This window comes from Phyllostomus hastatus, unplaced genomic scaffold (assembly GCF_019186645.2).
Source record: "Phyllostomus hastatus isolate PE091 unplaced genomic scaffold, TTU_PhHast_1.1 phas_contig_86, whole genome shotgun sequence".
Lineage (NCBI taxonomy): Eukaryota > Metazoa > Chordata > Mammalia > Chiroptera > Phyllostomidae > Phyllostomus > Phyllostomus hastatus.
This window is the reverse complement of record NW_025333977.1, coordinates 50,053,734-50,081,457: the sequence shown is the minus strand read 5'-3', so window position 1 is coordinate 50,081,457 and position 27,724 is coordinate 50,053,734. Positions and strand designations below refer to the sequence as shown.

At 36.5% G+C, this 27,724-nt stretch overlaps 1 protein-coding gene across 6 annotated transcripts in view; it reads left to right on the top strand.

Moving 5' to 3' along the window:
* The first annotated feature begins 294 nt into the window (after positions 1 to 294).
* The window catches only part of USP25 (ubiquitin specific peptidase 25), a 126,804-nt gene continuing 99,374 nt past the window's right edge, over positions 295 to 27,724 (top strand). For 3 of the 6 annotated variants that reach the window (XM_045851126.1, XM_045851124.1, XM_045851122.1), the window contains exons 1-4: positions 295 to 860; positions 18,903 to 18,980; positions 22,039 to 22,183; positions 25,942 to 26,025. In XM_045851126.1, coding sequence (XP_045707082.1) covers positions 816 to 860; positions 18,903 to 18,980; positions 22,039 to 22,183; positions 25,942 to 26,025 — 352 coding nt within the window. In that variant the 5' untranslated portion in view covers positions 295 to 815. The remainder of the gene's footprint in view (positions 861 to 18,902; positions 18,981 to 22,038; positions 22,184 to 25,941; positions 26,026 to 27,724) is intronic. The other 3 variants (XM_045851127.1, XM_045851125.1, XM_045851123.1) reach the window with 2 other exon arrangements.

The window sequence follows — 27,724 nt, the reverse complement described above, 5'->3', positions numbered from 1 at the left end:
AGGGGGCCTAGAAGGAAATGTTTTGATTTGGAAGAGTTAGGAGAGCCGCAGATCCGACAAACACTGGGCAGCCTCGGGCCTGGGTTTGGAATGCCGCGGAGCCAACCGCGGCCGTCTCGTAACCAGCCAGAGGAGCGACTCAGAGGTCCGGCCTGTGGGGCGCGCCCTGGCTCCTCTCAGTATCGCCGTGTCCGTGCCTGGCCGGGAGGAGCCCGGGCCGGGGGGCGGGACTCCAAGGTGGCCCCGCCTGGCCCCGCCTTGCCCCGCCACCCCGCGGGTCACAATGTAGGGTTAGGGAGGCCGCCGGGAGTGGCTCAGCGGGGGCGGAGTCGCCTGGCAGGGGCGGTGACGGTAGTTGGGGGAAGGGAGGGGAGAAGGACTCCAGCGGAGGAGGACAGCGCCATTCTGTCCGGCAGTTCCCTCCGTTCCCTCTCTCTTCCCCGCAGTGGCCCTTGAGCGCCAGCAAGGGAGCGCGCGCGCGCCCGCGTGACGCGGCCCAGCTAGCTCGCGCCCTCCGGCGTCCCGGAGTCCGCCACCCGCTCAGGGACCTGGCAGTAGCGGACCAGCACCGCTCAGGGCGCGCCGTACAGAGTCGTGAAGTCGCAGCGTGGCCCTCGCTGTCCGCGCCTCCCCGCCAGCCCGCGGTGCCCGCGCACGCCAGCCGCCATCACCTTCGCGCCTGGCTGGCGGGGGCGCTGTCCTCCCCCGCCGTCCCCGCTGCTCCTGGGAGCTCGGCGGAGCGTGGCAGCCAGGGCTCGCGGAGGCGCGAGGAGCCGGACGCAGCCGCTTGTGTCGCCGCCGGCGCCGCGGGGGCCATGACCGTGGAGCAGAATGTGCTGCAGCAGAGCGCGGCACAGAAGGTGAGGCGAGTCTGCCAGCCGGCGTGGTCCAGCGCCGCTCCTTCCGACGTGCGGCTCGCACACGCCTGGGCCGGGAGCTGCCCGGCCTCCCCCCGCAGCCGCTCGGGCCTCCGTTGCCCCGGGCTCCCTCCTCCGCTACCTACTGCCCCTGCCCGTCGCCTTTGGGGGCATTGCTCCCAGTGCTGAGCTGTTTGTGGAAGCAGGGTATAGTTAGCGGGTTTCAATCCACTTCCTTCTTGCCGATTTTTTTTTTTTTTTGTAACAAACGGTGGCTGGTATTTATTGAGAGCGACCCTCACATTTCTACACTCCTCTATATGGCTCCTTAAACTTGTCCTCAAAAAAAAAAAAAGGAAGAAGAGGAAAAAGAATAACCAGTTGTCATCCCTTCTGAGCACAGTTTGTATTTCGAAGGTAGGACCATTCCAGGCCTGCTATTTACAAAAGGGTCTCCGGAACTGAATCGCTTGCCTGGCGGGGCAGATACGTTTACCAGGTGGACTCTATATGTACAGGGATTTGGTTGTTTCCCTTTCCTCTTTCCGTTTCTTAATACAGGAAATGCCCCTTAAGAAAGGAAACATTCCTGGCCATATTTATTCCAGGAATCTTTTGTCCCCTAAGTTTGACCTTGTTCCATCTTTCAACCTTTACTCTGGCCTCAGTCACACATTCAAATGGTCACTTAAAAGATTCCGTTTGTGAAGCTTCAGAAGATTTATAGTCAGTAGTGGGAGACGCTCTTTTCATTCTAGATTTTGTTTTCAGAATCTCAAGTGCACTATCACGGCTTAAACTATATCTGTCCGGAAGAGTAGTTGGCTATGACTTAATTATTTTGGGTATTAGTGTGAGCAGCATTTTGGGTACAATGAAAACATTGCTGTAGTGTTGGAATTGGAGAGATCGATGCGTTACTGTGAGCAAAGCCGTGTGTGGCTTATCAGGGTGAACATGCATGCCCCACCCTCTTGTAGTTTTGCCATATACCTGTGCTTGGTTATAGAATAAGGCCTGCTGTCCTAAAATGGTCTAGGTGTATGTTCACAGCCCGTTAAGTTTTTGATTTGAGATTATTTTTAGAGTTTTATGATAGTACTTGAGGTAATTGAAGATGCTGAGAAATTTTGGACAGCAAGGGCAGTGTGCATTATTTTAGGCCCTTTGGGAAAGTTCTCTTGTAACTCTTGTGTGTTATAGTTAACTGTGACTGATAAATTTAGAAGGTTATTGCAGACTGCTGTTTATTTACAGTGAAATCTAGATTTAATAATGGGAGTTTAGAACAGTTTATCTCCTAATCCCATCTATTCTGTTTTAGAGTATCTTAAGTTTTGGTTTTTGATGTTTTACTTAGTACATGACAAAGTGTTAATACTTAGAACAGGATTTTGTGGTCATGTATACTAAATTATATTTAATAAGTTTGGTATCTTTTTGTTTATAGTTCTTTTCAGCATTGAACATTATATAGCCTGTTTCAAAATGGGAAATGTATCAAAAATTTTTAATACCTTTTAAATTTGAACAATGGCAAAAAGTTTGTGAGTTTTTTAACTGATTTTTACTAAAGTACTTCTTTAACATAGAATCAGATAATACAGATCTGCCTGGTTCAGACATTTATACATAAACTTACAGGATAAAGAATTAAATTCCTGAAAGTGATCTTGGCCATTAAGTCCAGTTTTCTAGTTTAATTAACCCCCTCCTTACATAAAGAGAGTAGTGGTTAATTTAAAGTATTACCATTATGATGCTATTTTTAGTGTATGTCAGATTATTTCTTGATATTGGAGAATTTTTTAGAGCAATATTAATTTTGTACTTTCATCATGGTATTTGTACTTTTTAAAAGAAACACGTAATGTATTTGTTTACTTTCGGTAGTACTTTCTGTATTAATATACTATTATTTTGTTATTTATATTAGAGCTATTTTTTAAAATATTTATATGGGTATGAATACTTTATACCACCTACTTCTAATAAATTGATAGATTTAAATTCACCAAGCTGGTAACTAGGAAGTGAACTTCAAGCTAGTAACTAGGAAGTGAACTTCATACTTTAGAAGAAACAAAAGTGAAACTCTTTGTGTTCACTTCAAAATTTTATGAATTGCTAGTAGAACGAGAGTTGTCTAGTGCATAGTGCATAATCAAAATTTCAGCCTGTTTTCTGCTCTCAAAAAGTTGTGTGTGTGTATGTGTTTGTATAACATTAGTTTTATGTAAATAACTATATTTTGGTGGTTGGAACAGTTTCCTATATTTTCAAGATTCGTTTTTTCCCTTCCAGAGGATATTATGAGTAGTAATAATTATTTTTTTTAAAAGCAGCACAACACAAAACTTTCGTAGGTATTTTGTTTACCTAGAGGGTAGCTTGTCACAATATAATATAACTCAAGGGGCTGTCTTTTCCTCGGATGTGTTCTTTGCTTCATGCTGAGGTTTGGCTGTAACAGAGTTAAGAGAGGTAGTACAACTGCAGAGAGCTGCTTGTCTGAGGTTTGGCAGATACAGGTGAGGTGGAGTTGGAGGCAGATCAGGTATAGTTAAATCCTGCCATTTGCTCTGGAACATGTATCTTCAGCCTTTATGCTTGTTTTTTTTCTAAGTGTGGGATCCTTAGATCTCAGAAATTTGATACATAGAATCAGGTCCCAGGTGAGGATTCTTTAGGGCAGCAATAGAAGGCTTCCTCCCAGGAACCTAATTAATTTATAGAGTGAAGTGAGCTGGATACTATTTACTTTAAATGCATACTTCTGAGTTGAGTAAAATGTAAGGTTCATAAGGGTAGGTATTTTGGCTGTTTTGTTTCACCATAGGGTTTATAACAGTTCCTTGCATGTGGTAGTTTTCAGTAAATATTTGATGATGAAATAATGAGTGAATGCTTTCTAACAGGGACACAATTGCAGTACTCATTTTAGTTCCCTCTGAATCTTAAGATTTAACATTACGGAGAAACAGTGAAAGTTCCAACTGGACAACTGTTGGAATTTTGAGGCAGTGTAATGAAAAGACAATAGGAGGTGGGTAGTATCTAAATCACCCTATGATGACCATGGGGAAGTCATTGAATGCCTCTGAATCATCATTTAAAGCCTCAAGTTAGTACGATTAGACATGAGCAACTTTTTAGGATCTGAATGTTTAGTGGATATAAGCATGCATTTATTTAAGATAGGCAGGATTAAAAAAATAGTAGACAATAGAGGAAGAAGGAATTTTATGGATCAACACTCAATTACTGTGGGAGTTAGGTGGGAAGAATGTCACAGATTAATCAAATTAAGTGTTAAACAAAATTTAAGAAACAGTACAAACTGGATTCAGGGTAAGTTTCTTAGCTAAAATAATGTAGTATTTTCTAACTTTAGGTATCATCTAAAGTTATAAAAATACAATACAGCATTTCAAGGGACAGTTAACATTATACAAGGTCTGTCCAGCCATATAATATGAAAAAGAGACATTTATTGAAGAAGATACAAGAAACATTGTACACAAGACAATGATGCCTCAGTCCCCCTCAAAGTAGGCACGTTGAGACCTCACACAGTTCTCCCAGTCACCATCAGCTGCCCCATTGTATTTTCCTGAATCTCTCTGACAGTCTGAAATCTCTTCCCTTTCAAAGGTGACTTTAGTTTTGGGAAAAGCCAGAAGTTGCAAGGTGCCCATTATGGGCTGAATCAGGGTTGAATCACCTAGGTGATTTGATGTTTCACCAAAAAACTGCACGAGAGGTGAAGCGTGAGCAGGTGCGTTGTGATGAAGCTGCCAATCACCAGTTGCCTTACTTGCAGCCTTCTAAATTATCTGAATAGTTTCCACAGCGGAATGTTCAAGCTTAACACAAAATTTGATACAATCCATTACTCTTTTCCCTCAGTCACTTTGAATGCAGTGGCCACACAGTACACATGCTCACTCACCATGTAGTCTACCATCCCCACTGACTAATACAGTGAAGTCATCATTGTTCACATACATGCATTCAGTCCACTCTCCTTGGCTGCCAGGTCACACTGAAGCTGTGCAAACCATCCTTGTGATTGGATTTTTTTCCTGACAGACCTCATATAAATCAATGTAAACATTACATACAATGAATATTCTTTAGCACTAAATAGTTGCTTGTCTTGTTATTAGTGTAAGACTTGGTTTAAGCAGAGCGGTAAGGATCCAGTTTATTCTCGTCTTACTTCCTTTCTCACCTAATTTTGATTTGTATACTAACATTGTATCTAGCTTCCTTTATGAATTTTCATCAGTTCTAATAAATATTTGCTTTTTTAAAATATTTTGTGTTTACAGTACTTTTCATTTGCAAATAATATGACAACTGACTTTTCAGTATTTATACCTTTTTCACTTACTATTTTATTGCTTTAGCTAAGATTACAGAATACAACTAGAATTAATGTTAGTTTCTGTTACGTATTGTTTCATTATGACATGGAAATATCCTTGTAATTCCAAGTTTTTAAAATCTTTTGGAATCAGATTTAGAATGTTGACTCTATCAAATGTCTTTTTTTTGCAACAGCTGATGTGATATTCAATAAGAATGTTGTAATAGATAACATATGAAATATTTATTATACACTATATAAGGAATTATGCTAAAAGTTTTTTAAACTTTGGTTTTTTATTTAATCTTCCCGACCAACTTATTAGATGAGCACTGTATTTATTTTCCCTTGCATTTGCAGTTGAGGAAACAGCATGAGAGAACTAGAGCGACATTTCGTTGTTCGTGTGTCGAGAGTGGTGTTTAAACTCAGGGTTGTGAGGCTCAGGAACTCCAGTTTTTTACCATTGTGTTGTACGGCTTTTTGATAATAAAAACTCCCTTAGTCATGATACCTCCGAATTCATTGTACAAGATTTTAATCTAGAGTTTGGTATCAATATTCTTAAATGAGATTGATTGCATGGTTTGCTTTTGTGTGTATGGGCTTCCAAGGTGAGGTTAGGTCATAAAATCATTAGGATGCTCTTTGTGTTTTTCCGTGCTTTTGGAGTTGTTTACTATAGGATTAGGTTAAGCCATTCAAAATTGATGGTGTTAAATAAATTTTTTTCATTCAACATAAGTACTTGTTACTTTGAAGGTTTGATGAATATAACTATATCAAGATGACCATTTTGTGTACAAGTTTTAGGTAAGCTTTCCAAATGTTTATCATCTTATAGGTTTTCTACCTCTTCCAGGTTGAGTTTAAGAATTTTTATAGATTCAGATTTTATTTCATTTAGATTTTCATAAATATTACTCTGATATTTTCTTTTAAATCTTTGTATAGGTAGGTAGATCCCTTTCTTATTCTTGTTTATGTTGTTTTGTTTTCTCAGTAATGTTTGTTTGCTAGATGTTGATCTGTTTCTTGGGCTTTCAAAATTCAGCCGTTTCATATATAACTTTTGTTTCTCCTAACTTAAAATTTTTTCTTTTGTCTTTAATGAGTCCACCTTTCTAGTCAATCTAGTGGTTGCTCTTTTTATACTTCAGTTCACCTTTAGTGAGTTTTCAATCATGTTTAATAATGAAAAGCATTTTGGGCTGTAAATTTTCATCTGATTTTGTTTTGATTTTCACCTTATTTAAAAGATTTTTTTTGTTTACTTTCCAGGTTGTTGCATTTTGAAAATTGTTGATTTTTAGTTTTGATGCACTGTTTAGAGAATATGATTTGCAGTAGTTTTAGAAATTTATTAGGATGTCTTATGACTAAGTACCTGAGGTTTTAATGAGCATGTGGAAAGGATATGTACTCTTTGAAAGTTACAGAATTCTGTATATAGTAAATGAACACTTATAGTGTGATTTGAATATTTAATGTCTTAATCTTTATATCTTAAATTCAGAGAGATCTTGATGTCTTTCAATGTAATTTCATCAAATTATCTTTGTATTTCTAGTGGATCCAATCCAAACTTATGTACATTTGCTGGTCTTTAATAGGATATTATCATTCATATATATGATGATAACAGATACGTTGAATTTTTTATTGTCATCTGAGTTTCCATACACGAGTCCTGTTTCTCCCTTTCAGTTCTGGGGGAGTGGTCAAGCTTTCATTGTTTCACCTTCCCAGCCCTGGCCTCCATGTCCTGTACTGATTCGGAAATCTTTCTCATTTCTGCTTTTTTAATTTTAAACAAATATATCCAAGCACATATTTTTCTGAGTGTCAAAAAGTAAAATGAGTTCTTCCTTCGGTCACCAATAAGATAAGGCTTTTTAGCATACTTTTTATTTACAGCTTTCCTGGTTTTATTGGAATACTGTGGAATTGTAATCCTAAGTGACACCCTTTTAAATTTCTCAAGGTATACCTTATATCAAAAATATTAATCGTGTTACAGACATGTTAGAAGTTAATTAGTTTTTAAAAATTAGATTTAAAAATTGCATGTTTACTTTTAACTATGTTTTTCTGTATAGTGTAATAGTTTGATGTTACTTTTTTAAAAATATTTTATTTATATTCAGGAGGAAGGGAGGGAGAGAGGGAGAGAAACATCAATATGTGGTTGCTTTCGCGCGCCCTCTACTGGGGAATCTGGCCCACAAACCAAGGTTGTGACTGGATTGGGAATTGAATTGGAAACCCTTTGGTTCACTGGCCTGCACTACTGAGTCCACTGAGTCATACCAGCCAGGGCTGATGTTACTTTTTAAATTTTTTGTGTGTATCTTTCTAACAGTCCTGCCTAGGTTTTTTGATCTGAAGATTTTAGTGTTCTTTTCAGTAAAAAGATGTTTTAAAATTATTGCTTTTACTCTCCTTTTTTCTCCTTCTGTAACTACATTATTTGAATATTAGATATCATTTATCTCTCACTTTAAACTTTATCATTTCTTTTTCTCTCTTTTTGTCCTTTGTGTTAAGAGAACTTCTTAGTTTGATTGTCTAGATTATTGTTTTTGTAATGGCAGTGTTATGTTTACTGCCTCCTAGGTGGTCACATAATTTTGGATGGTTTGTGTAAGTCCTGTACATGTTACTTGGTTCTGAAGTGCACAGAATGAAATTAATCACAAACCTTGGTTCATGATCAGCTGTATATGCAAATGTTTCCATTTATGAAATTATTTATTAATTTTCAATAATAAACATCCATAAATCCATTACTTAAAAGCTAGAACTTAGAAAGTAACTTATGTGTAACCATATAGCCCCCTCATCCCACCTCCCTGTTTTCATAAGAGATTGTATTCATTTTGAATCCTGTGTTCATTTTCCCCTTGATTTCCTTTTATTGCATCTCAGTGAATTTCTGAAAGTATGCTTTTAATTTTAGTTCTTTAAAATTAGGAACTTTTTCCTACCTTGATATCAAAAAGATACTCATCTATCTTTTCTATTAAGAGTTTTTAAAGTTATATTTGCAACATTTCAGCCTTATTTCATCTACTTTTAATTTTTGTACGTGGTACGAGATAGGGATCCAGTTTATTGTTCAGTATATGTATATATGGTTTTTTGTTGTTAATCTTACCTTACTGAAAAGTTAAATGCTCTCTCCAACTGAACTGAAATGCCAGCTCTGTTATACATATGGAAACATTACGTAAAACACTTTTTTCCGCTGTGCTATTTTGTTCCGTCATTCACTTTGTGAATATCGTCCTGTCTTCACTGCTCTGTAACAATCTTTAGTACTAGTGAAGTAAGTTTGCTTCTTTCCTTCCAATGGGTTGTAGCATTTTATTCTTCCTTAGAAATTGTAGAATAATCATACCACTTTCTCTGAGAAACCCTTGCTTAAGTTATTTATTAATTTCCCTGAATCCATAGACTAATTTGGCATTAGTAACACCATTCTGATACTGAGTCTCTCCACGAACAGGGCATACTTTTTTATTTAGGTCTTCTTTCATATTTCTTACTTAGTTTATAATTTTAACTGTATACTTTTTTTCCTCAAGATTTTATTTATTTATTTTTTAGAGGGAAAGGAAGGGAAGGGGAAAGAGAGGAAAAAAAAAACATCAATCTGTGGTTGCCTTTCGTGTGCCCCCTACTGGCCACCTGGCCTGCAAACCAGGCATGAGCCCTGAATGGGAATTGAACCAGCAGCCCTTTGGTTCACAGGCCGGTGCTTAATCCACTGAACCATACCAGCCAGGGCTGACTGTGTAATTCTTATACATTATTTTTTCTAGATAGTTGATAATTTTTTATAACAATTATATGTGGTGATTTAGAATATTTGTTATTTGTTACTGGTGTGTATAAATGCAGACGACTTTTGTACATTAACCTAATATCCAGCCACCTTGCTAAGCTTTTCTATTTTAATACTTTTCCAGTGATAATTTTGGACTTTGTATGTAAAAGATTACATGTATAAGTTATGATGGTTTTATTCATTTACTTGCAATTTTTATGCCTGTAATTACATTTTTTCTTGTTGTAGTAGGTAAGACCACTAATGTTGATTAGGGGTGATGATAGTGGGTATTGTGTTTAATTGCTGATTTTAAAGGACAGTTCCATACTTTAGTACCTAATGCACTTCTACAGTATTTACTTGAGTTAGCTGTAGAAACAGGTTATAAAGAGGGTTCTATTTGTAAAGAACTAAAGGTTATTGTGTTATTAAAATTTTAATACTTGCATGTACTTTTCTCTTTGGATCCAACTGACTCTGTGAAAATTTTCACTCAGGCATCGGGCAGGGGTGGGAGGTGGGGATAGCTTGTTTATCAGCCACTTCTCCATCATTCTGTCTTGTCTTTTAGTGTTTATGTGTGTGAATCATTTCTGAGACTTTTTGTGATGTATGTGCAGCATATGAAAACTCAAGTATACTTTAAAGAAATATAGTAAAGTTACTATCCGTTGTACCACCTGGACATGAAATAGAATATCTTATTATTCTAGAAGTTTCCATAGTGCCTCACCCACACTGTCCCTCCCTTGCATATCCCACTAGCTGCTGTCTTGACTTCTTGAAGTTAATGTTACTGCAATATAATTTACCAAAAACAGAAAACACCCATGTAAAAGTTTATAATCAGATGAATTTTGTCATTATAGAATACTTGTCATTCCAGAAGATAATATGCCACCCTTTCCATTTGGCATCTGCACACTCCCTATTCCAGGTAACCACTGATCTGATTTTTGTCACTACAGATAAGTTTCGGCTGGTTTAGGCCTTCACATAAATGGTTTGGTCCCCAATCAGGGTGTGTATGACAGGCTACCGATCAGTGTTTCTCTCTCACATGTATGTTTCTCTCCCTCTTTCCCTCCTTCCTTTCCCCTCTAAAATCAATAAACATGTCCTTGTGTGAGTATAAATAAAATAAATATATTAATTAAATAAACCTAGCATGACATCTAGACAAATGGAGTTTCTAATAATCAGTATGGTGTATTATGTATGTGTAATTAGTATGACCAACAACTGTATTTATTGGTTGTCAGTAAGTATTTGTTATACATACAGCTGCTAGGAATTATATAGTATTCTATAACTTTGAAAGTTCTACTTAGAGCATGTTTATATTGTTTTATTAAGATAAGGGATTTTATTATTGGCCTGCAAGTGAATTCTGAAATTTTATGTAAGGAAATTAGAGACACATAAAAATTTAACTGGACAATAGAGAACTATATTAGGAATTAGGTTATTAGCATCAGAACAAGTTAAATACATATTTTATTTAAACTTCAGAGATCATAGTTTAAAGATACAATTTGATTCACAAGTTTTTTAAAATATATATTTATTGACTTTTAGAGAGAGAGGAAGGGGGAGAGAGAGAGAGACATCGATGTGAGAGAGAAACATCAATTGGTTGCTTCCCTTACACGCCCCAACCAGGGATCGAACTCACAACCTAGGTATGTGCCCTGACTGGGAATTGAACCCATGACCTTTTAGTGTATCGGACAACATTCCAAATAACTGAGCCACATCAGCCAGGATGATTCACAAAAGTTTTGTTTTAACCACATGTTTTGCAGAATATAGCACTCTAATTTAAAAAACATACTATTCCAAAAGATTTTTTTGCAAGTTGGGTTTTCAGAACTCAAAAATGCATGTTCCCATAGAAACCATTTTTCTTGGTGTTGGGTTCTTATTTGGCCTAGAAATATATTTAATTCTGTGAGAATTTAGTTTATAGCGTTGTGGAACAATGTGTTTTGGGGAAACGGCATTTAGAGTTTCTTATGATACTCTTATGATTTATTTTTTATCTGTTAGTTAATAGGGATGGGGGATCCTTCGAGGGTGTGGACATCATCCAGCTGTTAGGTTGGTTGAGGGGTTGGACAGTGAGTAGGGATATGAACTGTGAGGTGAGGAAGGATGGAAACACATTTATTGAGCACCAACTGCATTCATTGCTTTTTGCTACTTCTTTCCCATAAAGTATCTCATTAATTTTTCCTAATTATATGAAAGCTTAAGAACGTTCCTCTAGAATTCTATGAAAAGATAGGAAAAAACTTTTTAAATTTAGAATTTCTGACATTTCTAAGCCTAAATGTAAATAGTGAAGAATAAAAAAGCATACCTTCAGATTTATACATCCACGGAGGCATGTACTCTGTATTAATCAATAGAGTACTTAAAATGCTGTTAACTCAAAATGGTTAAAACAAGCCTTGAGTCTATGGCAGTGGAAAATACAAGATACCCCATCCATTCATGGGATTACTGTATAGATTATTTATATTTGGGAATTTCAACAATACTCTACATGCTGTATATTCAACTTGAAGCAGTATTGATAGGAACAGAACTAGGCATTGAAGCCTATGAAATTCTAGGTAGGATATAGGAGAGTATAGAACACAGGTGGCTAACACAAGGCCCGTGGGCCAAATCCGGCCCTCCACCTTGTTTTATCCAGCCCACACCTTGTTTCTACCTGGTGGCAGCACTGAGCTCTCGCTTAACTGTTAAGGAGTAGTTACATTTATACAATCCTAAAATTACATTTGGCCCTTTGAAGGCAACTTCAAGGCTGATGTGGCCCTTAGTGAAAATGAGTTCAGCACCCGTTTTCTCTATAGTAGAGAAAATATGGTAATACTACAGAGTATTTTCTCTACTATAGAAAGTTTGCTTACTAGTTAATGGGGCTTGATTTATGTATGCTTATTGTTCCCATCTCCAATAATTAGTACCTTTTCCCTGTGGATGAGTCCAAGCTTTGAGATCTGACTTACTCCAGTTCACCTCTGCAAACTCTGCTCTATTCATTTTTCAGTCCTTTTGCTGAGAGCCTATCACATGCCAGACACTGTACTACTTACCAGGAACGCATCAATGAGCAAAACAGAGTCTGTGCTCTCTTTGGAATTATTGTCTGGTCATTAACCATAGTATAGTATTAAAATCTGTGGTGCCAGGAGAATCTCTAACCTTAAGAGAAGGCAGCTGAATATAAAAAACAAACAAGCAAAAAAAACCCAAAAAACAAAAAATGCTTTGAATTAGAAAGCAGAATGGTATTTTTGACACTGAGAAAGAAAGTTAGAGGGAAAAGGAAGACAAGGTGAGGCTAGAGATAGCTGTGGCCTGTGAAGGATCCTGTAAGCCATGAGGATTATACTTTAGCAAAATTCCTTAGAGAGGTCGTAGAGTGTTACAAATGAAGGAAAATTAAAGTTGTGTTGTCCCCCATAAATTATAGATTTAAAAAACCCAGCAGATTCAGGAAACACTAGTTCTTGTTTTTTTTGTGGTCTGGGGTTTGTTTCTTTGTTTCTTTGGTGGTTTTTGTTGTTGTTTTGCTTGTATAGCTGATTAGAGGCAGGCTTGGGGCTTACGAAGAGCTACATGAGGGACATATTATGTACTTGAAATTATCTGTCAGTGACGTTTGGGGATTTCTTGTTACGGTCAGAGATAACATGAACCAGGGCAGTTGGGTGTTATCAGGTAGATACAGAAGGTATTCAGATGTGTGTGTGGTTATATACCTTAATGGCAGTAGTACCTTGATAGGAAACGTTGAAATGTTTGTCACTTAGTGCCTAGCAGTGTTTTAGTGCTTATAATTCTGAAGTTTCAGAATGTCTTTGAATTTTCTGTGAAATTGGATTTTTTTCTCCCACCTTGGAATTTTGAACTCTTTCTTAGAGGTCATTGTAAAAGTTGCCTTTTTTCCCCTGAAGATGGAAATCCTTGACTTTTTTTGTCTTTGCACTAAACCCAGTTTTATTTATATTTGGAAATTCAGTTAGAAGAACCAAGATTGATTTATGAGTCATTCACCCTTTAACTCAGAGAGCTTTCCTGCCTTGTAGTCAGCGGTGCATCTCTTTTTTTTGTACCATTAAGTAAGCATTTTACATCAATAGAGTAGTGGAATTTGAGGCTGAGTTTTCTTTTTTTCATTAAATCGTTAATCTCCAAAATCAGATACGGAAAAGAACAAATATGTAAAGAATGTAGGCTGTGGAATTTGAAAAACCTATTTTTATTCCTGACTCTGTACTTGATCTCTTGAGTCTCTATTAGCTACAGAATGAGAATAACTTCCTAGAGGGTGTGTACGAGTGAATGTGAGCATGTATTACATGAGATTATATACTGGAAGCACTAATACAGTGTTTGGCATGCAGCAAGAGCATAATAAATGCTATCTTTCCTTGGCCTAAGCCAGTGATCATTTTTTGCCACCTCAAAAAATTATACCACTGTTAAATATGTTGTAATCTTTACTGACATATATTTAAAACAGATCCAACGTTAAGTAGGGCTAACTGAAAGGAAAAGAATTTCTGTGAAACACTCTAATCCTTAATTTATGTTAAATTTATTGATGCCTCCTTTTCCCTATGGTACATAGTACTATATTTTGCACATAGTAGGCACTTAAGGATGTCATCAGGCAGTAAAAATAACATCGAGGAAGGAATTCAAAGGCCTGTATATAGACTTGGCTTCTTTGCTTACTGATTTTTGTGGTTTTTGTAAGCCACTGACTCTCTTTGAACATTGTGTCTTGACATCCTTGGTCCAGCAGTGTGACAGTTTGCACCCACCTCATACGTTAGTAGGTAAGAAGTTTATACCTACTGATTTCTCAGAGGTCAGAAAAGAAGCTCTAGAAATGGAAGTGGTTGGGTCCACCTTGGATCCAAAAGTTCTAATCAAGGAGGAGAGAATCATATGCAGGACATTTTTGGTTGAAGATCAGGGTGTATCCCAGACCAGAAGTTTGGTAAATAGAGAGGTCCAAGTCTTGAAAGGAAGACTATGGTCTTAAATACAACAGAGACAGCATTGACAAAAACATAATTGCAAGGAATTGAGGTGCAGGTTTTCAAAGACAGAAGAAACGCAGCTGGGAGATGCCAGTAATAAAGGGGGAAACTTGACAAATGAGGTGGCTTCCCTACCATAAACTAAAGTTTTTTTTTCTCTTTTCCATTTCTTGCTAATTTAGTTAAGAAAATTCTTTCACCTTTTCTCTTTCCCACTTAGCCTTCTTCTCCACCCCAGTGCTTTTCTTTTCATTGTTTTATTTTCAATCAAAATTCATGAGATTATGAACCATGCTAGAGCTAAGCCTGGGTTTTTTTCTAGGATATTTAGCTGGTTTTGTTGTGAAAGATCCCCAAACCATGAACTCAGAGAGATTTGCTTTTCTTATAAAATACTCAGTATTCTTATTGCACTCTATCAGTCAATGATCACCATAACAGCCACTCCAAAAGTTAGTGGCATACCAAAATGCAATCATCACTTTCATGATTTGCAGGCTGGTTGCATGGCTCTTCTCCACATGTACCTCATTCTTCTGGGGCAACTGGGCTACCCAGGTCATGTTCTTTTTAGGAAGCTGCAGAAGTTTATGAGGGCCAGCCCAACCATGCAAGCTCATTTCATGTCTGCTCCATGCTGTCTGCTAATATGTCATGGCTCAAAGTGTGTCACAGGGCAAGCCCACCCTCAATGCAGCAAGGTAATACAGCCTGTCTCTCATGGGAGGACATGAAGATGGCAAAAGGTGTGGTGGTTACGGAGATGGGAGAAGAATTAAAAGTCTAACATAGGCTCTGTAATCTTTTCAGGGCTTAATATTTGTGTTTACATTATACCTTGTCATTAATTTGTATATATGAGGCCTGTCCAGAAACTATCCAGCCAGGCAATGTGAAAAATAGAGACATTTATTGAAGAAGATACAAGATACAGGAAACATTGTACATAGGACAATTATGCCTCAGTCCCCTTCAAAGTAGGCACCTTGGGACCTTACACAGTTCTCCCAGTCACTATCAGCTGCCCCATTGTATTTTTCTGAACCTCATTGATGGTATGAAATCTCTTCCCTTTCAAAGGTGATTTTAGTTTTGGGAAAAGCCAGAAGTTTCTGGGCACCAAATCTGGGCCGGAGCGGGGCTGAGTCAGCTGGGTGTTTTGTTTTGCCAAAAACTCTGCACGAGACATAATGCATGAGTGGGTGGGTGCTTTGTCGTGATGAAGTTGCCAATCACCAGGTGCCCATAGCTGTGGCCTTCTGAGTCATCTGAATAGTTTCCACAGAGGAATGTTCAAGCTTATGCAAAATTTCGTGCAGCTTCATTGCTCTACTGGCTCAGTCATTTAGAATGTGATAGCCACACAGTGAACGTGCTCAACTCACCAGAGTCTATCACTGCCACTGATGAGTACAGTGAAGTTGTCATTGTTCACACATGCACGTTCCAGTAGACTTTCCATGGCTGCTAGGTTACATTGATGTAGTACAAACAATTCTATTATATTAACAATGACTGGATTTTTTCCAGACAGACTTCATGTACTATTTTGAATTCCATCACTTCAGCCTAATATGATTTTGTAATACATTGTATTTTCTTACTCAGACTGTACTTCTAGGTCCATCTGTATCAAAATCATTTGAGATGCTTATTAACAAAATCTCTAGGGGGTAGGGTCTGATAATTTTTATTATTAAAAACTCATCAGCTCATTCTTATGCACATTGAAGTTTAGAACCTCTTCTTTAGTGGAAGGACATTTGCGGTTTCTATTTTTCCAGCATTATGTATAAGTGCTAGCAACATTTGTACGAATGACTAATTTTGGGGAGTTATTCAACAGTCTTTCCCTGACTGAAGATTGAGTAATTTGCAATTGAGGAAAATAATATTTGGTGCAAATAATGGAGTTTGGAGTGCTGGTGATGGTGAGATTACAAACCGGGTTTAATATCTTTTAAGTATTTTATTATTACTAAAATAAAACATTGAACTAGATATGGAGAATTTCTGTAATATTTTCATACATCTTTAATTTGGAATGTTGGATATTGATATCATGGTTTCATTGCTAGTTATTGGCAGTTTTTTGAATGAAAGTGAAAAAGTTAACAGATTTAAAGAGAATTTTATTTTTCTTATATTTCAGCTTTGTAAATCTGGCATTTTGATTCTTCAGTAATTTTGATTCTTCATGACATTCTAACCCTAACATTGTTTGTGTACTTTATTGTATATGTATTGTTCGATAATCTTGGTTCTCTCGGTTCTTTCAAGTTTTATGGACAAGAAAATTAATCGACGGCATGGCAGATCTATATATGGCAGATACAATATACATTCTTTTTTTTTTTGCTTATAAACAGAGCCCTATTTTATTTTTAGAGCAGATTTTTGCCTAGCTGAAAAAGTACGTCTCCTAACCTCTTTTACAACTATGATTGGCCATGTGACTTTGTTTTGCTCAGTGAGACTTTAAGTGGAAGTTATTTGAATAAATGGGGTTGTTAAAGAAGGCAGAATAATTTCTCAGACACCTATTGTCCTTTGTTCTTTCCTTCATATTATCTAAAACTTGGACAGGATGCTGGAGGAGGTGACATGGAGTGACTGGTGTTTGATGACTGTCATGTGTAAGAATGTTTCGTGGGGAGACAGGAGGATTCTAGATCTTCGATATCATATGGGATGTCCTTATCAGATCTGCACTGCTCACCTCCAGCCTACTTCTGTTAGGGAGAAAAGGCATTGTAGTCCGGTGAAGCTACTCTTTGTCCAGACTCTGTTGCATGTAGCTGAATATAATTTCTAGCATTTACAGGTGGTTTCTATAACAGACTTTTAGACTAGGGTATCTCAAATTAGACTTTAAAATTGCTTTGAGTCCTGGCTGGTGTAGCTCAGTGGACTGAGCGCAGGCTGGGAACCAAAGTGTCCCAGGTTCGATTCCCAGCCAGGGTACATTCCTGGGTTGCAGGCCATAACCCCCAGCAACCGCACATTGATGTTCCTCTCTCTCACTCTCTCTCTCCCCCTCCCTCCCTTCCCTTTCTAAAAATAAATAAATAAAATCTTTAAAAAAATTGCTTTGATCTTTTAATTTTGAAATTTGTTTAGGACTCTTCCTCTGAATATATGCACATTATGCATATTTAAATGATCAAATATGTTTTGAAATGCATATTTTGTAATTCTGACATCAATAAATATGCATGCAGAAACTTTTAAAACTTTTGAAGTAATTTTAAATTTAAAATTGCAAAATTACTATAAAGACCTTTCATAACATTTCTTTCTGAACCATTTGAGAGTAAGTCACATGCCCCTTTACCACTTAAATACTTCAGGGTGTATTTAGGATAGTACAGTTATCAAGCTCAGGAATTTAATATTAATACAATATTGTTATTAAGCTGCCCATATTCATACTTCTCCAATTGTTCCAATAATACCCTGAATGCTTTAATATGAGAAGCAGTCTGGTCTCTCACAGGACTTTTGCTTGCCATGCCTTTTTGGTCCCCTTTAATCTGGAGCCTCATCCTTTGTCTTTCATGATACAGACATTTTGAAGATAGAGGTGCCGCAGTTTGGATTTGTCTGATGCTTCCTCAAGGTCAGATTCAATTTGTGCATTTTTTGGCAGGAATACCACAGATGATTGTCTTTTCAGTGTATCATATTATATATCAGGAGGCACACACTATTATGTTAACCCATTACTGGTAATGTTAACTGTGATCACTTGGCAGAGGGGTCTCCATCAGGTTTCTCCTTTATAGTTACTCTTTCTCCCTTTATAATTCCTAGGAAGAGAGCTTGAAACAGTGTGATTATCCTGTTTCTCATTAAACTTTCACCCAGCAGTTTTAGCTTCCACTGCTGATTCTTGACTGAATTATTACTGAGATTAATGTAAACCATTTTCAAGAAAGATTTCATCAGATTCTTTAATCTAGTGATGCCTTGTTTTTCATATCATATCCATTGAGCTGACTTTATTTCATGGTGCTGTCTTGGGAACTTCTTTTAAGGAGTGTAGAGGTGTAGGGAGGAACGTGGCTCTTAATTGGGCTAGTTTAGGGAAGGATTTGATTGTGAGAGCCTATCCACCCACCACTTTTTCTCTCCAATAAAGTATAATTACTATATACTTGTAGACCAACAGAGTTATAAACAGGTTCGAAGCAAATTTGGGCAAATGATCAATTCTATTTAGGATCTGTTATGACAGATTAGAGAATGAGGTGGTTCTCGTTTTACTCAAGTACATTTTATGATCCCCATGATGGTAATAAACCCACCTAGTGCATGGCCTGCCAAAAGCATGTCTTTTTCAAACATTCCAGGTGCTTGGATGCCAGCTGACTCAAGAGACAGGGAGAAATTACCAGAACTGCCTGATGTCAATCAGTAGTGCCATCCCCTATTGAACTAGCCCAAAGGATAGTTGTTGGGCTTAGTCATCATGCAAATCACTCCATTCTGTCATGGCAGACATAAGTGAGGCTGTGAGGAATAGGCCAGAAACCTAATTCAGTAAGGCTGCATTATTCTTGGGGGGTAATGTGAAAGTTCCCTTTTGGTGGAAACATGACAATGGAATAGGGCTCCCACAGCAAGGGTTCATGCTTCCTGAAAGAATGAAGTTTCTTTGTCTCTCTCAAGTTCTTTTTTACTCTAGTTTACTTTGCATTTTTGCCTCCCCAAAAAAGTCATTTATATTTTCAGATTTCAGCATGTAGTGATTTTGTTTTTTCCCCCTCCTCTAGCACCAGCAGACATTTTTGAATCAGCTGAGAGAAATTACTGGGATTAATGACACCCAGATACTACAGCAAGCCTTGAAGGTAAGAACCCTCATTTCTACTGCCTACCATATATGAAAGCTCAGCTTTTTAGTTATACCATGTTCTAGTAGTAGAGCTATAAGAAAGAACTTTTTATAAAGTAAGAGCCTTACTTAACATACTACAATTTTAAGCATGTTAGCTTGCAGCCACATAATGTTCCAAGGTATTATGGAGTGACAGATAAACTCTCTTCATAAGAAACACTTTCCATGCAGAATGAAGGGGTGTGAATCCCAGTGCTAACAGCTGGTTTTACTAAAGAGCCATGGGTTAGAGTTTAAATGGGGGTGGCAGGTGGGGTGGGGTGGAGAAACCAGAAGAGGCAGAGGAGGGGGATGAAGCAGAAAATTAGTAGAGGGTAAAAAGCTTACATATTTTTTCTTCCAAGAAAGAGAAATATAAATTGGCTTATTGTACCTTGTGAATATTCAACATCAGTCTGTTCAGTGTATGCAACAAATGAACTGTGTCATTTTGGTTGTATCTTACACAGTGTCTCCATTTTCACAGAGAGGCACCAGATGAGTCAGATCACAGGAATAAGTGCGCTAAAAAAGATCAAGTGCGTGAGAGATGTTTAAGAACCAAAATTGCATTTTAAACTTACAGCATTTGTGTCAATTAGGCCTGAACACTGCTTCAGTCCTTTGGAAATTACTCCACGAGGCAAAGTTAATTATGTAGCTTTTGATTTCTGAGCCCAAAGGTCTTCACTTATTTCTAGAAATAATTTATCTTTCAGATGAGCATAATCATAACCATAATGATAGTGATAATAACTAGCATGCTTTAGGCACCTACTGTACTAGGTGCTATTCTGTGTACTTTATGTGGCTAACACTTCCTAATAACTCTATGAGTTGGTATTATTTTCATCCCCTTTTAAAAGATAAGGGAACAGAGGTTACAGTGACTTGTTCGAGATCACACACTGGGATATGGAGGAGCTTAGAATAGAAGCCGAGCAGCCTGGTTCCAGGGTGCCACACTTAATTTCTGCTTTACCAGTAGCTTTGCTTTAGCTTTTTTCCCTCAGAAAAATGATGGAACAGTACTGTGCAGAGCATTATTAATATGCAGGTTTTATGAAGCCAGTGTAAGTATTTGGAGAGAAAGCTAAAGTGTCATACCTCAATTTTTATGATTCTGACATTTAGATGATTCCCAGTGTTTTCTTTATTCTGATAATATGACTTAATCACCCCATGTGTATTTTCAGAAAGCATCTTTCCCATTCTGTATGACTGAGTGTGAGTCTTACACCTATTACCTTGTCGGGGCAAATTTAGGAAATTTATTTATTTTTTTTAACTTGGGAAACAAAATATGCTTAATTAAATAAGAATGAAGAATTAAATTAATTCTTGTTCACATTTGCTTTGAGGTAAGTTATGTAACCATAGTTATTCTTTTTAACTTTAGTTTCAGGTACCAGTGGCAGGGAAGGGGTGTGGGAAAACAGTATGCTTAAACCTTAACTGTTGCCCACTACAAATTTGTATGATGTGTAATAATGACTTGACTCAGTTATACTGACAAGTACATACCTTTCGGAAGCCACAGTGTATTCATTTCAGCACTTTCCTTTAATTTTGAGTATCTGTTTTAGCCCTCCAAAGTTAGTGACCATCAGGTTGTGTAAATCCTGGGTGCACTCAGTTTGTTATTGTACTGGGTAGTGAATGAAAAGCACTTAGCACATTTATTGGCATGTAGTAAGTACTCAATAAATGTCAGCCATTATTATTGCAAATTATTTTACAGCTAGTTTACTTATCTAACTATAGAATATGTTATTATACCATATTTTGGATGAATCATTCATTTAAGAATCTTATAATAATTGTGATAAATAACAAACTTTAAAACAGGGGTGCTTTTCAAACTGCACTGTGACTTTTTTCTCTCCTCACTAGCTACTAGAATTGGTGGTGGAGTGGGTTGGGGATTTCATTCTTCCATTGCTCAGGCCTTATATCTTGGAATCATCCGAATCTTTCTATTTCTGTCATTCCCCATATTTAATATGATAGCAAATGATACTGGGCTCTGCTGCTACCCTTTCTGTCCCATAATCTCTTCTCAAAACAGCCAGAGCAGTCTGTTTAAAATGGAAGCCACACCATGTCATTTCTGTCCAGTACTCTCCCCTGGCTTTCTGTTATACTTCGCACGTATGGCCAAGTTCCTAAGGCCTACACAGCTTTATGTGTTCTGGCACTGTGTTACAAAGATAACTTCATTATTAATATCTGTATTTCTTGATGTCGTTTGAATGAGCTATCATAGAGTTGGTGGTATATTTATTGATAAGTGTACAGAGAATATAGAGCTGTAACTGGACAAATCATTATTTTTTTGTTTTAGAAATTCTTAGTTTCCTAGCATCTGCTTTCTTCTAAACTAATGCTAGAATAAAGTTGTGTCCAGGTATGATTTTGTGTCCAGGAAAATTTATATAGTGTTTATTATTTGGGTAGGGTTGTCCTTTTGTCAGTACTGAGCATTTTGTCTAGGAATTCTGCGTGTCTCTTATACTACTATCAAGCTTCAGAATATTTTGCTGTTTTCTTTTGACAAGCCTTTCACATTTACTTGTTAAGTTTGCCTGTAGGTGTGTATTCAGCATCCATATTAAAGGGAATATCTTTTAACGCCCTTGTTTGCAGAAGTACTGTTATATAAATATTCATTTTTTACCCCTTTATATGGCAAGCTCCAGAAAACATTTAAGTTTTTTTATTGGTTTAAAAGTATGTCTGTGATTGCCTTTTGTTAAGCAGATATGAGAGTAATGGAAAATCACTAAGTAATTAGTTATAGAAGTGATTTTTACATTATGTTAGTAGTTTTAATTAATACAAACAGGAATTACATTGATGTAGTGTACTTTGCTTACAATGAATTTACAGTACAAAATTAGAATCTTAGCACTGATTTCAAATCAAATTTATTTTTGCTATTAAGTATTAGTTGTGTAGAAAATTACAAAAATCATGTGAAGATGTATAGAAATATTTCAAAATATTTGATGTTCTGTTCTTGATATTTGAAGGACAGTAATGGAAACTTGGAGCTGGCAGTGGCATTCCTCACCGCAAAGAACGCCAAGACCCCTCAGCAGGAAGAGACAACTTACTACCAGACTGCGCTTCCCGGCAATGACAGATACATCAGCGTGGGAAGCCAGGCAGACACAAGTGAGTTCTCTTTCTCTTTCTTAATATTTTATGAAGAGTGTAATGAAAATTTCCTTGGAAATATATATATATATATTTGCATAAGCAGAGGTAAAGGACAATAAAAGAGCTACTTTAAACTTGGTTCTTTTTAGTGTACTTGAAAGGAGCAAATGTTTTTATTAGCAGCATTATATATATTTTTTCCAGTTGAAGAGTAAAAGATTGTATCTAAGTTACAGAGCATTTCTAAGTCATAGAGCATTTCACATAGTATTTGTTGTTTTGAAATAGGGAACAGCTACAGGTGTTACCAAACAAACTTTTCTAGAATTTTAAATGGGGACAGTCATTTCTTTTATGGATTATAAGTGTTCTTAGAGGCCTTAGGATTATTTTTGAAGATAAAATATTATTTCTAATTACTGATAGGTTTACCATTTAATGGAATTTCCTTTCCCTCAAACCCTTCCCCTTTCCAAAATAAACAGTTTGGAAAAAGATTTATTACCATGTAACAAAATTAATGAACACACACAGACACATGTACACATACATACATAGGGGAAATTTTACATGGGATTCTAACTTTTCTTCATGGTATGACTACTTTATGCTTGTATAGCTGTCAGTTTTCAAAAATGTGTTCAGTTACCTCCATATATTATTATGGTATAATAACTGCACTCTGTAAAATGTAGGTATTTATTTTTGTTCATTCTGGATTTGAGAAGTTTGATTACTAACTTGTATTTGGTGTTTGAAGAGAATTTCTGATTTTGTTTATAGACTTCCATAAAGTTTAGAAAGCAACCAGGAAGAACCTTTCCACATAGATGTTTGTAGCTATCGATCATCTTTGAACACTGCTTAGTGCTTGTTAATAGGATATTTTCGTTTCAAATTTTCAGGGTAATCTTTATATTATTCCTGCGCAAATGATCTTAGGTTAGCCAAAGCTAGAATACTCCTATCTTACACAGAAAATGGGTCATGGGAGAAGTTTTATACTTAAGGCAGACCTTGCTTATGTCCAAGTTCAAGACAAACTATAGTCTGGCCTCTGTCTATATCTCTAACTTCATTTTCTACTGTTTTTCTCTCACTTTACACTGTGATAATACAGAAAATGGCTTGATGTTCTCATACACCCAGTGCTATTTAACGTCTTTTGTCTTTACATGTGCTGTTCCTTCTGTCTCGAATCCCCTCTAGCCTTTACCTCCAGTCTACTTTCTTCTGGAATGTTTCCCTGGGCCTCTAGGTTGGACCAAGTGCTTCTCTAGTACCCAGAGCATACTTTATTCTTAAGAGTACTGTGTTGTTTTCAAATTATTTGCTTGTGCCTTCCAGGCTTGCTCACCAAACTGGAAGCTTAACAAGGCAAGAGACCATTGATGTCCCCACCACCATACTAGAATGTCATAGTCTCTCAAAAATGTTGGAATTATTTTTGTATGTGTAAAAAAGCTGTTTCAAAATTGATGAAAGGGAATGAGCTTGTTGCAAGATAAAAGAAATGATTTTTTAAAGAGAAGTGTATAAATAGAGGAGGAATTAGTATGTGAGAATAACATATCTTTCAAGGTCCTGAGACTTGGGGGGGAAACATAATTAGATAAAAAAAGGAAAAATAGAATTATGTTGATTGAAGGCAGCTGCTGAAAGTTAAGGAAACAGTCATGTTTCAGTGTTACAGCAGAAAGGATGAACAGATTTTAGAATGAGAGTTGGGAATTCTAATATAGTTAGTAGACTTTGTGATACGAGATAGCATGTATAGGTATTCAGGGGAATTGGGATTATAAGATTTATAAACAAAAGAAAATGTCTTACTTGCTGTGAGAAAGTGAGCAAATATTGCTTAAGCCAGATGTTAACACCTGTTCAAGATTTTTGCCAAAGGAATAGCGAAAATGCTGCAGATAAAAAGATTTGAATAGGCACACTGAAGGAAGAGGTAACCTGATTTCAGAAGGCATGTGTCCCGTTTGGTCATGATTAAATTTTTTCTGCATGTGTGTAGCTCTTGAAAAATATCCACTAAGTAATTTTATATTCCACTTGAAAGAAATGGTAGAAAAATAGTTTCTGGTTTCACCTCAACTGATTGACTGATGTATTGAGCAAATTGCTTACTCTTATGGTTTCTTTATTGATAAAATGTCCTGTTTTTCTAACCACATGCTAATTCATATTTAGTAATTCAGTAATTTGGATAGTGCGTCCATAAAGTTGGTTTAAGATTATTGAGAAAAAAACTTGTTCAGATATAATGTAGTGCTTGTATTATTAATAGCATCAAACTGGGAAAAATAGCTGGTAAGATAACAATAATTCTTTTCAATTTAACAGATTTGTACCATATTTTATAAAGTTTTAAGAGCTATAGCTGCCTTTAAGAAGTAGCCCTGATTCAACATTTAAATTTTGTAGTGTCATAATGTTACATGGTTTAAAACTAAGAAACAAAGGAGATGTCATGCATTTAGCAGGTTCTTTAAATTACTATGTTATTATTGCAAAGAATCAAAATCTTTGTTGTGTTTTTAATTCTGGGGAAGAGTGGCAATACATGTGGGTAGGAAAGAGAAATAATTATAAATGAAAATGTGTTCAAGTGCAAGCCTTTACTGAAAAACCTGCATTAAATGCTGAAGGAACATGTAGTATTGGAGTGATGAAAGTGTTAGGAAGTTTTCATGGGATTATTTTAGGTATAAAAACCCTTTTTGAGCATTTTCTTAATTGTATGTGAAATACATTGTTATTTGAAAGTTGACCATAGTTTAACTTACTTCACTTACTTCTTTCAAATATGGCAAGAGTTTGTTTTTTTTTTTAATTCATTTTTTTCAGTATATGTCTGTTGCAAACAGGGCTAAATTATAAAAAAAGCTTTGCAGCTTTAAATGTGTCATCTATAACAATGTGGACAAAGTATATCTATACTTTGAAATAAAATCTCTAATGCAAAATACATATGATTCTTTGTTGATATAAGCCAGAATATAACTTTATAACTATGAGTCTCTATTACAAGAAATAAAACACAATTTTATTAGTGACTACAAAAAATTAGCTTTTTAACTAATATCCCATAGAAGTGATGTTTGGGGCTCGTTGGGAAATTTTCATTTATGCATACCCAGGTACACCAGAAGATAAAGTAAATTGTTCCATTTGATTTGAAGAACACGTATTTGTGAACCTGCCATTAATACTGAAGAAGTAATTACATTTTCAGTAGTTAGTAGGACAATGATTGGCCTTTTCAAATGCATTTTTACCTTTTATTTTTGAGAGAAGAAGGAAACATTTCAAAGAAAGCTTATTATCTGCATATCAAAGAATTAAGAAGTGGTGTACCTATTGATAGTATAATTTAATACTCTGTTGAATTTTGGGGAAATGCCTAAATCATTTGTAGTGTTATTAGCAAAAACTTTAGACAACTTTTTTTGTTGCTTGGGTCTCCTGTCCAGATTGGATGTTGTGGTTTTCAGATTAGTGCCTCTCACCTCCAGCTTAATTTTTAAACAAAATCATGTTGGAATTTTGCTGTAAAAAATACTAATGCAATGGGGTCAGGGGAACAATGCAAGATATTGAGATATCATAGGTGTACTTAATAGTCAGAGGAGAGATTCTGTGAAGCTTTTGTGTCGTGACAAACTCTGTCATAAACAGGACCATACATGGCTATTACCAATTTGAAATCAAATAGTTACATTCTTTCTTTCATGACCATTAAATTCTTTTGAACTTTTTTAAAACAGGAAAAAAACAGTATATGCCTACGAGAACGAGATGTACCACAATTGAGCAATCAAAGTATGGATCAAAAGATAAGAGAGATTTAGGTAGGTAATTTTAACACAGAAAGTAATGCCACCTACTGGCTTTAGTTGCAGAGAACTTGGTGTAACACATTGGAATAAGTGTTAAGTGGTCGATCCTTCACCAATTTAGCATCATCGTATTCCCCCACCCCACCCCAAGGAACTAGAATACTTTGTAAGGATTGCCTAGAATGTGAGAAAAATATTGAGGTTATATCCGAGACCTCTGGTTTCCGGCCTAAAGTGATTTAAAGTACAAGTGATAAATAGATTCGAGCCTAGTACTGTCATTTCTGCTGAGGCTAAATCCCTTATGTTAAATTAGTATAGGCTTTTATTAACTGAACACTGATATTTTTTCCCATTCCCCAGATTTTTTAAATAACTGCAGATAGAAAAAAATGTAGTAGAAGTTAAATTTCTTTTTCCATCAGGATTTCTGATACATAAAACTATTTTGGAGATTCACCAAAAATCTGAGTTAATCTTAGAAATAAGATGCTACAATGGTGTGCAGTTCCTGGTAACTGATCACATGTAATTAGGTTTGCATTCCATTAGACAGGCACTGTCAAGGGACTTGCATAACTTCATGAATTGTCTCTAATTTTAGGGCAGAATGATAGTCATGGCAGAATGATAGCAGTTTTTGTTGACTAATATAGAATGTTAACTAAATTGCCTTCACAATCCACGTTGAAAAACAGTAAAATTGATGACAAAACTCAGGAATGGCTCATTTCCTATTTATTTTCCTAATTGATGCTACCATTATAATTTTACCAGCTATTATTAGAAACAGAACAATACTATTTAGAGCTGAGTTGTTCGGCATAGTTATCAGTAATTACCTGTGGCACCCTGACTAGTATGGCTCACTTGGTTGGGTGTTGTCCTGCAAACTGAAAGGTCACAGGTTCAATTCCCAGTCAAGGTCACATGCCTGGGTTGCTGGCACAGTCCGTGGACAGGGAGTGTACAAGAGGCAACTGATGGTTGTTTCCCTCTCTCATGCTGATGTTTCTTGCCCTCTCTCTCTCCTTCCCTTCCCCTGCCCCATAAAATAAATAAAATCTTTAAAAAAAATAGTCCCATGTGGCAACTTAAATTTAAATATAAATTAAAATTAAATAATATTAAAATGCAGTCTCTTTATTTCACCAGACACATTTCAAATGTGCAGTATTAGTCACATGTGACTAGTGGCTACTATATTGGACAGATAATAGTGCAGATAATAGTTCATTTCCATTACCATAGAAAGTTACACTGGACATCACTGTTTTAGAGATGGGATGAGTTCAGCAGTGGGAAGATTGGAAAAGGAGGAATATCTTAAGAGAGCTGACTGAGGGCAGAGGAAAATGGGAGAGTGGAGTGTAAAACAGTTATATTGCTTATATTATCCTCTTTTAAGTATTCTCTTAACATATACTTTATTATGCTATTTATCCTTTCACTTACTAGAAAAATTTTAGATAGAGTATATGTTCTGAAGTCTTCTAATTAATTCTATGAAGATGCCTTACTAATTTTTATCTCTATTCTATAGTTTCTAGATATTTTTATCTAATTAACCAATATTTGTTGATTGACTAATATGTATCAGGCACTTTACTTTTTTAGGCCATTGAAAAAACACAGAGTCTCCATATATATAGGGGACAACAGACAGTAAATAGTAAATAAATAATGACAGGTAGTAGTATTCTATGGAGAA